This window comes from Aythya fuligula, chromosome Z (assembly GCF_009819795.1).
Source record: "Aythya fuligula isolate bAytFul2 chromosome Z, bAytFul2.pri, whole genome shotgun sequence".
NCBI classification, from domain to species: domain Eukaryota; kingdom Metazoa; phylum Chordata; class Aves; order Anseriformes; family Anatidae; genus Aythya; species Aythya fuligula.
The window spans coordinates 75,464,099-75,475,205 of record NC_045593.1 but is presented as its reverse complement, the minus strand read 5'-3'; the positions used below and the strand labels follow the sequence as shown (position 1 = coordinate 75,475,205).

General features: G+C 44.6%; 1 protein-coding gene across 1 annotated transcript; it reads left to right on the top strand.

Moving 5' to 3' along the window:
• The first annotated feature begins 7,471 nt into the window (after positions 1-7,471).
• On the top strand, positions 7,472-10,784 carry ALDOB (aldolase, fructose-bisphosphate B). Its single transcript, XM_032206426.1, has 8 exons — positions 7,472-7,583; positions 7,846-8,057; positions 8,524-8,578; positions 8,729-8,889; positions 9,112-9,195; positions 9,675-9,849; positions 10,011-10,210; positions 10,689-10,784. The coding sequence occupies exons 1-8, from the start codon at positions 7,472-7,474 to the stop codon at positions 10,782-10,784; spliced, it is 1,095 nt and encodes a 364-aa protein (XP_032062317.1).
• Positions 10,785-11,107: the final 323 nt, after the last annotated feature.

Below are 11,107 nucleotides of genomic sequence, written 5' to 3'. Positions count from 1 at the left end.
GGGCTAACCCTGGCAGTGTGTTCGCTGTTGAGATGTCCTGCAGGCACTGACCTTGGCATGCAGCTCTAGAACAGATGGGCTCAGGGAGGAAGAGACCCAGTGAAGATAGTGCTGCTCAGTGAGAGGAGAAATCAGTCATCTCACCGTGTCCGTGTAAAGGCTAAAGGTGTCACCACTCGAGCCAAACAAATGGAGAAACTACGTCATTCTTCGGGCAAACACTGGGTCTTCGGGGTAAAGACATACTAATGTCCAAGGTCACAGAGTGTACTCTTGCTGAGGGTATGATGTTTGCCTAAAAGTCCTCACGTTGTACTTCTCTCCAGGAATGCAGACCTGCGCTATGAAGAAAACAACATGAAAAAAAAGTAAAAAAGAGGTCTATGTACTTGGATTTGGCGAATAGCCGTGGTGTGATTTGATATAAAATGGAATGCTGATGTACCATATATAGAGCTTTTGTATTTTTCAAAGAAAAACGGCACTAAGCAACTGAAAAGTCTGCATGTCATAGTAACAAGGGAAGAAGGTATTTCAATGGGATTTTGATGGAGAATTTGCCTTGCACTCGTGCATCTCTAAGTGGGCATATTTCTTCTGATAACCATCTTTCTCACACATATAGTATATGAATCACACACATTTAAGCAAATCAGAACTTGCTATTTCATTAACTCTGCTACCATAGGATTGCATTTACTCAATGTGTATACTAATTAGGAAGTGAAATATGTTGCTGTGCTAAATTTTCTACTCAATAAAATCAGTTTAATACCTATGAAGCCACAGGAATGATAGTAAGGATCAGTCAAGGATCTGCTCCAGAGGTTCTGCATTTTGTTTCCTACTCTTCCTTCCTAAGCAGTGTAGTTTCCTAAGTATAAGCTTCCAGAAGATCTAAACCTCAACTGAAAGCATTATCCCAGATCCCTGTAACCGATTGCCATGGTTTATCTTGTAAATATTTGCAGTATGTTTTAGAAAGAGGAATAATTTGAAAAAAAATTGGAAAAGTCTCAGTTTCACAGCATCATAAATGGTGCTATATATACGGGGGAGGAGAAGTGGGTGGAAAAGCAGGGAGAGCGAATAGGTGCAATAATTGGTGGTGTGTGTGTTGTCTGGCAGCCAATCAATGATCCTGTGCAGTGACATTCCCCAACCAGCCTGAGGAGGAGGGAGAAAAAAAGGAGTGAAAAAAAAAAAAAGAAAAAAAAAAAAGAAAAAAAAAATCACCTGTCAAGAGTTTTATAAAAGTTAGTGACTGGAAGGACTGGGTCTCTTTGCCTGCAGCCACCTCACCAGAAGCTTGGAGCAGCGGAGGCACTGCCCACAAGAAAGTAAGTACAACCATTTCCTTTCTAACTTGTAAAGGTGGTAATGCGAATCAGCAGCTGTGACACAATGTGTTTATCTACAGAGGGTGGGGGGAGGGTTGTTTTTGTTTTTATTTTTATTTTATTTTCCAGGAAAAGCTTGCAAGGAATAAGCACACAGCCATCCTGCAGTGATCTGCCAATGTGACCCATTTGCTGCTAACACTGGCTTTCTAACTTAGTTTAGTAATTCAAAACTCATGGAGTAAGTGAATCCTTAGCCTACAAGAATAGAGCAGTAACATACCTGCATTGCTTCCTACCGCTTCATTTTCTTATCTGTTTATTTATGCTCGTGGAGTACATAAATTTTTGTTTTGCAAGGAGAAGAAAAGATCACTGGAGAATGCAGTTGGTCCTGACAAGTGCCAGTGCTGACAAAAGTGTAATTATCTGTGTGCACTGTGTAGTACTTCTGAAGCATTAGTGCTGATAAGATTCTTCAGCAGGGTATGTAAGATATAGTCTGCAATGCAGAAAACTAATAAATGGGGAAAGAGAGGCTTGGGAATATCATTTTTATGCCCTTGCAGCAGGCTGTAACCTTTCTAGATGTGAACAGCTGGCTTCAGGAAATTGCTTGTCAAGTAATTTAGATCCTGACAGAGCCTGTGATCCTCTATCACTTTCTCAACTATCCCATGTGCCTAGCACCCAAAACTAGGTGGCCTACCTGAAAATGTCACCTCCACTTCCCTCAATCTCCCCTGCTGCCAGCCAAGTTTTTCTCAGGCAAGTCTGACAGCAAGTTTTTACCTTCTCTAAGAAGAGCCCAGCCCTGAGAGATAAGAACCTTCACCCTAATCACCCTAATCATTTTTCTTATTTTTTTTTTTCCCCAGAGTTTTCACAATATTTAATATGACAATCAAAAGCATCTGCTGTTTTATCTAGGTGAAATAGATCTGAATATCTTTTTGTCCCATGCTCTTCTCTCACTTCTTAGCACCCAGAAGTGAAACATTTTGCTATATTAAAACCTTCACTCCCACCACAGACACGAGGGGAGAAACATCCCATTCTTCCCTCACAGCTCCTTCACCATACGTACAGAAGTCAATGCTTTCATTTCAGCTTCCAAAAGCAAGTACTCCCATGTGGAGTCTCAGGATAATTCAGTCTGAAAGGGACGTTAGGAGGTCTGTAGCCCAACCTCCTGCTCAAAGCAGGGTAAGACAAAAAGTCAGACCTGTCTGCTCATGATTTCAGGCAGGTCTTGACAACCTCCAAGGATGAAGACATCACAGCCCCTCTGCCAACCTGCTCTACTGCTCGGTTGTCCCAGTAGGGAAGAAAATTCTTAAAATCCATTCTGAACCTCTCTACTTTCAGCTTATGCCTGTTGTCTCACCCTCCTGCCAGGCACTGCTGTGAAGAGCCTGGCTTTGTCTGCAGGCCACCTCTGTAGGTGCCAGTAGCTGGTGCAAGGTGGCCCTGAAGCCATCTCGAGGCTGGCCTAGTCCCAGCCTTGAGGCCTTCTTCTCTCAGGGCAAGTGCTCCAGCCACCAACTTTCTTGGTGGCACCTGCTGAACTCACTCCAGTTTGTTGGTGCCTTTCCTGTACCACAGGGGCACAAAAGTAGATGCAGTTGGACATGGTATAACCAGTCCTGGGCAGAGGGGGACAATCCCTGTCCTCCCATGGCTCCCCAGCCATAGCCCTGCTTGCACAGGATGCTGCTGGGCCTTGTTGCTGGTCCCTGCTCAGCTTGCTGCCTGATGGGCTCAGTCTGCCAGGAGCTGTTCTCCAGCCTCAATGGCCCTGGTGGGATCGCTGCTGTCTCAGGACATGGCTGGGCATCTGTTCTGGCTGAACTTCACAGTGTTCCTGCCGGCACCCTCACGCCCTGACCTGGCTGCCCTGAACGGTCACCCTGCAATGGAGCATATCAGCTGCTGCTGCCAGCTGGGTGTCTGCGGCAGGCTAGGTAGGAATGTGCTCCGTCAGCAAGATGGTGCCAGGGCTGTCCAACCATTTGTACCCCTGTTTTGCCCAGCGGCCATGGAACCAAACATACTTAGGCAAAGGTTTTTAACAGAGCTGCACGGGGAAGTGAGGCCAATAGATCTGCTGGCTGTAGAGAGCGTATCAGGTGTGTGCCGCGTTATGGGACTGACCCTCCCATGAATTCATACATCTATGAATGAGGAGCAAACCCAGTCAGGTTTACACTGTGCCCAAAGTGTCACAGCCTAAATTTTTGAACACATTTCATTCTCCCTGTCAACACCGTGCATTTATCTGTACGTGCAACTTCTGCTTCTGCGAACCTTGTAATGTGCACTGGCCTGAAGCAGAATCTCCTGCGTGCACAGCGCAATGATATGCACATGTGCTTTGTTTTGCTGACTGTCAGGGGTGGTGTTGAAGGGCTGTGTTTACCAGTAGCTGAGCAGCCAAAGCTACATGCGTTGGACACAAACAATATTTTGAGAGTTTGGTCCAGCACATTTGGAAACAGTTTTATAAAAGAAGGCAATGAAGAGACCCAAGAGAAAACAGATGCTGATCTGATCCTTTCCCACCTGCTAACCAGGACTCAGGTGAGATTTTCTGTAAGATTAGAAGATGCCAGTCACTTCAGGTGTCTGGAAATAAAAGAAGCTGAAGAATATTAATTTTTACAAGATGACCTGATGTGGAATTTAACAGTTTGTTCCTTCTGCTGTACAACTTGCCTCTGCCCTTTGGTTCTCACTATTAATATTAACAGGATGCAGTGTTTGTGCTGATATCCATGAAGATATTTCCCCTGCAGTCCTCTGTTACAGTGGCTGAGAAAAACTTGAGACTTCAGCAACATGATATTTACTTTTAAAACTGTGCCATTCTCTTTCTCCCCACCCCTGTCCCCTGCTGGTCACAGGATGGGGACTGAACAAAGAACTTGGTTTGTTTGAGTTGCTGCTGAAGCCTGACAAACACTCCAGGTAGACATAAAGCTGTTGTTATGTATTCTGTGCAGTCCCATTTCTTTGTTTGTTCTTCTACTTTTTAAAAATACATTACAGGAGTGGTTAATACAAAGAGAACAATTGCTGTCCTATACTTAAACAAATTAATGTGAAATGACTTGAGTTTATGATACTTAGGACACTAGCCCACAGCCTAAAATGGGTAAATAAAACTAAATCTTCTTGAAAATATTGCTGGGACATCTTCTAGATACTGTTACTCAGAACAAAGTTCCTTCCAGTTTTTCCCTGCTTGAAAAAGTGGAAAAAATAAATAAAGCAGAGGGATAGGGCAAAGAGGCTTCATTCATGGAAGAATGAAGTGAGCTGCCTGCCTGGCTGCAACTGTTTTTCCTCAGGACATGTGTGGTGACACATCCGGAGAGACTGCACTGCCTCTGTAAGAGTCATTAATGTTTCAGTGGATGTGCTGGGAGCTTAATCTTTAAAAGGCAGCTGTAAGAAGTGTTACTGAATTTTAAGTGTTCTCCAGCCCCCTCGATATGCCCAGAGCCGTACCTTACAGCAGGGACACCCACTCCAGAATCCAGCAGGGAAGATCCTTAGCGATTATATTCCTCATGAGAGACTCACAGGAAAGTAAAAAACCCTAAACAAAGGGTCCTTGAAGATCTTGGACCTTGAGCTATCACTCCCCTTACAAGTGCTCTTTTGCACTCATTTATTCACCATTTTAGTTAGACACACTGTGTGTTTTATTGCTCCTTGTAGCTCAGCAGAGCAGCTGGGAACCACTCACCACAGCCTTACAGATCACAGGCTTTGGGGAGCCTTTTGTCAAGTCTCCATCTACTTCTTCACACTCTATGGGATACTTGCATGAAAACTGGAACAAACTTACTGTCTTCCAATTCATCTCTGACTTGTGGAACTACACTTTATTGTTTCAGTCTCCCTGAGCACACACTTGGACCAGTATTACCCACTAAAATCTCATATTTGCATGTTTCAGCAATTTGCTTTGCAAGCTGGTTTTGGGTGATAACTGTCTCTGTTATCTTTCTGCAAGCACGAGGAACGTGCAAAATACAAAAGACATTAGTATCATTGTTTAATGCACTACTGGAGAGAATGCATACCCGTAATAATGTAACTAGAGTGACTGATGATCTTGTAACTCAGCTAGCTGGATTAAAGATTATCTGGATACACCTGCTTATGCTGTAACACACCTCCAAACTGCAGCTCTGAAATCCCCTTACTGGTTTAGCGATTCATTAATTCGACCTTGGACTAGGTCACATTCTCTAAAAATTTGGCAGTCTTTTCACTGAGACTGTGAACTACTAGAGCTGTTCCTTATCATTTTGCATAGCAATTTACAGGTTTGGCTGAAGTGCTTACAACATTAACTATTACAGTAATCACAGTAAAAAGGCAGTTACCTTTTTCTGTGAGTTCTGCAGGAGACATATCAGACACAGAAAGCAGGCGGTGAGGAAGGTTAGAGATCTGCTTTATAGCTACGTAGCATAAACCATAGTTCAAGTTTTTTTAGGTGGGCTAAACAGGATAAAAACCAGGAGTAATGAAGTTGCAGCCACCACTGTAGAAGGATGCTTCCCAAAGCTCTGGCCACAGAAAGTTCAGCAAAAGCTGCTTTGCAAGACCACAGCAATGCACTTCAGCACTTGGGAGAGAAGGAAATCCCCTTCATTTAATGGACTCTTCATCGCTCTCTAGAAATTCTTCTAAACCTAGAATAACTCAGTGCTGCTAAGTCACATAGGATAAATTCTAGCCCCCAAAAAATCACAAAAAGGTGAAAACAAAACATCTGGATACTGCCCAGCCTCTACTGACAGACAGTACCATTTAAACCTTGCACAGTAACAGTACAAACACCTTCAACTTTAAATGAGAGACACCAGAGCAGTCAGAGAAGTGTGATAGTATTGTTGCTGGGAAATTTGGGCAGCACTTTGCATGGCATGTTGCACAGAACTCCACCGATGTCGGCATCTACCACACCATTAGTAGCAGGCAGACCCCTGTTACTGTCTACTATGCCCTTCAATGGGGAAGGCTACACGGGATCCTGGCAATGTAGTGGCTGTGGGCAGGGAGAGAGGATGAAGGGCTTGGCTGCATGAATGCTTGTACGTGCCCCCTGCCCCTGTAGGTATGAATTAGGGAAATAGAAGGTGCAGATGCTACCCAGAGGCCTGTTCCGCTGGAATAAAACTTGTTAGTGGAGATATTTGGTCTTGTTTTTAATGATTCATCTCATGGATGTACCACTTGCTGATACTTTCACTGGTGGTCCTCTAGGTATAGAAGATGATGAACAGACAACAGAGAGTCTTCACAGCTCAAACTCACAGGTGCTTACCTGTAGTGCAGTACTGTGGACTATTCAGATGATAAATTATATTTTAATCCCATTTAATGAGAACTTTAATAATACCAAATATTTTGTCAAAACAAGACAGAACCTGGATTTCAGGTGCAGGATACGTGCAGCTGGTAAACCTCTGCCAGAGCTGAGAAGACAGAAATGGATGGCAAATCCTTCTCAGCTCCCACATCTTGCCCAGAGCAAGCAGCACGGTACAGTTCTGAGAACAGCCATGTGGAAGGAGAGAACTACAGAGCAAGGCAGGACAGCAGAGGCGAAAAGGCAAGCAGACAAAGCAGCAAGTACTGCCAACACAGGGCAGGGAATGGGAGAAGGGGCACTGTTAGGAAGAGTGGAAAAGCAAGCTATGTGATAATTGGCAGTCTTCTGATTAGGACCAACAGGTCCGAAGTGCTTTGCAAAGAAGTTTGCAGTACCCACAATTAGCATACTTGTTAGTTTGGCACACATTTTTTTTTGACTCACTGACCTTCCTTTAGTCTCTGAGCAAATCCATGCGAAATGCAGTCTTTCCCGCTTCTGCAGTAGAAGGATGTGTTGGGATGTGGCTCCTGCATTTCCCTCTTCTAGTTTTGCCAGACATACCAAACCAAGAAGAACTCACACTGGATTTCTGGGCATGTGTCATGACAATGTGGACCGGACAAGCACCGAGAGGCCTCCAATAGGAATACTGATGCCTGGTGCCTCAGGCTCGTGGTTTGTGCATACAGTCTGCCTTCAGCTTGTAACTGTAATTGTCTCCCACAGATAAGTCACCATGACTCACCAGTTCCCAGCGCTGTCTCCAGAGCAGAAGAAAGCTCTTTCAGACATTGCTCAGCGGATCGTGGCTTCAGGAAAGGGGATCCTAGCTGCAGATGAATCAGTGGGTGAGTTCTGGATAGCAATCAGTTAACAATACCCAAACTTTTGTCCCCATTTTGCTTAATCTTTGAATTCAGTGGAGCAAAAAAAAAAAAAAAAAAGTTAAGGTCCATTGATTGAGCAGGCACATCTCAGCCAACAGGGCTGCAAATGCTGACAAATTATGTGCTGCTGCACTGAAGCCACAGTTCTTTCTAATTACTATATTCTGGGACCAGGGCAGCAAGGCCTAACACATTTCCGTCTGGCCTTTGGCCACCTTTCTAGGTACCATGGGGAACAGGCTGCAGAGGATCAATGTGGAGAACACAGAGGAGAATCGCCGTGCTTTTCGAGAGATACTCTTCTCTTCTGATACTTCCATCAACCAGAGCATTGGGGGAGTGATACTTTTCCACGAGACTCTCTATCAGAAAGACAGCAGTGGAAAGCCGTTTCCAGCTATCATCAAAGAAAAAGGCATTGTGGTGGGAATAAAAGTGAGTATCTGTACATGTGTGGAGGCTATACTCACTCCCAACAACAACTTTTGTTTGTTTTGGTTTTGAAACCCCTAGAATGTCTCTGCCATCATTCTCTGCATTGCTTTTGTACAACTAACCAGTGAAACATTTGCAACCGATGCAGGACCCTTTTGTCCACCAACACCCATATATTTACCATTCACTGCAGTTACATCCTTCCATGCAATAACCTAATTAAATCCTTTCTGTGGCTGACAGAGCTGTTGATCTACTCCCCACAGCCACCTGCATGTTGCCCCCATTACCCAATTCTCTCCTGTTCCTCCCCTTTACTGCAGCCCTTCCCTTCCTTCCACTAGCAGTCTGTTCAGCCCTATACTTTACTCACAGTCAATCTGCAAAGGTAGACTAGCTCTGGGGTGCAAGGTTCAGGCTGACCTCCCTCACTCTGTAACTTTTTCTGTTTCTGCTGTCTCTTCAGCTGGATAAAGGCACATCGCCCCTAGCAGGAACAAATGGAGAAACCACCATCGAAGGTAAGGAGAGATCTAAGAAGCCTTAGCTATGACTAGTGAAAGTCATGGGGTGACTCAACAGGAGTTGCAGCCTTGGCTGGTGTCATGATACTTTTCAGAGTTATTTCTGAAAGAGCTGTTCTCACTGAAGCTCTATTCTTTCACATGCAGGACTGGATGGACTGTCTGAGCGCTGCGCCCAGTACAAGAAAGATGGTGTTGACTTTGGCAAGTGGCGTGCAGTGTTGAAGATCACCAGCACAACACCCTCTCAACTTGCCATCCAAGAGAATGCCAACACACTGGCACGCTATGCCAGCATCTGCCAGCAGGTATCTACCCTTCTGCAGCCTTTCTTGAGATGTTTTTGTCCCTTCTTCACCATTCCCTCCGATAATAGACTAGGTATTGTGAACAGCGGATCTCTGTGAGGGTCTTGGGAAATGTGGAGAAAGGGCAGTGCAGCAAGAAGGCATGCCACCAGAGGCAATATAGGCAGCCAGGACAGTTTTTCTTTCCCACCTCCAAAAACTTCCTTGTTTTTCCTTTCTCAGAATGGCTTGGTGCCCATTGTGGAGCCAGAAGTCTTACCTGATGGAGACCACGATCTCCAGCGCTGCCAGTATGTCACAGAAAAGGTAAGATTCTTGATCTCTGCCCCCTCACAAATCAGTAGTTAATCTTATGTAGGGCTTGCATTGACAGATCTCAATGAGTTTTGACCAAAAAGGTCCTTCATAACTGTATCACAGAAATGGGTCACTCATAGTTGAATAATTAGCTAGTAGCAAATGTGAGAGCAGAATCCCTGTTTTTGGATTTCCAGTCAAACCGTCAATATAAGCATTCCTGAGCTGAAAAGGATACATTGGTTATAAAGGCATTTACTCCTTGTTCAGTATGTCAGTTTGTAAGGACAAGTCCCATAAAAAAGGAAAACAGTGTCCTAGTCATCACAAAAGTATCGGTGCCTCCAGGGCTGCAACCCCTGTGACAAATTTCAAGAAATTTAGTTTGATCTTCTCCCACTTCCAAGGAATGAGCTGTCTCTCCACAGTAGGCTGAGGTAAAGCATTGAGCACAGATGTGTATTCAATCCTCCTATTCGCTCCCCCAGGTTCTGGCTGCTGTCTACAAGGCCTTGAACGATCATCATGTCTACCTGGAGGGGACACTGCTGAAACCCAACATGGTGACAGCCGGGCATGCCTGCACCAAAAAATACACCCCTCAGGATGTAGCTGCAGCAACTGTCACTACTCTCCTCCGCACTGTGCCTGCTGCTGTTCCTGGTGATTCTTGATTTGTTCCCATATATCCCTTCACACTGTCACTCTTACTGGCCTTGCTCCTCCATCTGACATGCTCATTTCTCTGGCACACAGAGGTCACAGATGGTGGCTTGGCGGCTGGAGCGCCCCAGTTTCTAAGTCCTGAGGTCTCTTTCTTGCAGGAATCTGCTTCCTGTCTGGAGGTCAAAGTGAAGAGGAGGCTTCTCTCAACCTGAATGCCATGAATCAGTCCTCTCTGCCTAAACCTTGGAAACTGACCTTTTCCTACGGAAGGGCTCTGCAGGCCTCTGCCCTGGCAGCATGGCTGGGCAAATCGGAGAACAAGAAGGCTGCACAGGAGGCTTTCCGTAAGCGGGCGCAGGTACGAGGCCTTCCCCTTGATGCCAAGAGGAGCTGCTCCCTCCTTTCTGTGTCAGAGAGGAGTCATACGTCTCTGTGTTATTTTGGAGACATATTGTCACCTTCCTAATGTTCCTCTTATTCCTGCCCTTCCTGGTGCTTCCTGTACACTGAGGACATTATTCTAGTTGGCGTGACAGAAATCTAATGCAAGAAACAGCAGAGGTTGTTGCTAGTCACAGCTGGATAATTTTCTTCTGTGATGTAGACTTACATCCATGGAGTGTTTGTCTGAAGAAAAATGCTCCCCTTACTGTCAAGCAGCTAGTGACCATCAAACAGTGTCACAAAACTAAGCTAGCTCATAAATATAATAAGTGAATTCAGTAGCTGACTCCTTTTTCCACAATTTTGCACTTTGTTCACTGCTACTGTCTTTCTACAGTTGTCTTTCTTACTCTAAGCTAATATGATCTCCTCCTTTTTTGTTTCTTTTTCAGATTAATAGTTTAGCTTGCAGAGGACAGTATGTTGTGTCTGGGAAGACTGATGCAGCTGCCACGCAGTCACTTTTCACTGCCAGCTACACCTATTGAAAGCACAGGAATCTGCCTTTGTCCTGTCCGGCTTCATGTGGTGAAAGGTGCTCAGAAAGGAAAGGAAAGAAAAACAAAGAAACCTAATTTTCCTTACTCTGAACAAAACTGGAAATGGATTAGCTTACTCTTCTAGCCTTGACTTTCACAATTTACAGAGGGGATATTCTTTTTTCATCTACACATTCTAAAAATGAAGAATTATTTCCATATAATAAACAATAACTAACACTGAATCACGATTCCACTCTCCCTTTGGTTTAAACTTAGTCCCTAGAGTAGTAGGCATATTAAGTAGGTACCACTAGTCACCCTTGCCCCTT

Excerpts from the sequence above, each read along its gene's own strand:
- ALDOB (XM_032206426.1), top strand. The coding sequence starts at position 7,472 with ATGACTCACCAGTTCCCAGCGCTGTCTCCAGAGCAGAAGAAAGCTCTT. Across the intron at positions 9,196-9,674 it reads GCCAGTATGTCACAGAAAAG|GTTCTGGCTGCTGTCTACAA; the intron begins GTAAGATTCTTG and ends TCGCTCCCCCAG. Across the intron at positions 9,850-10,010 it reads TGTGCCTGCTGCTGTTCCTG|GAATCTGCTTCCTGTCTGGA; the intron begins GTGATTCTTGAT and ends TCTTTCTTGCAG.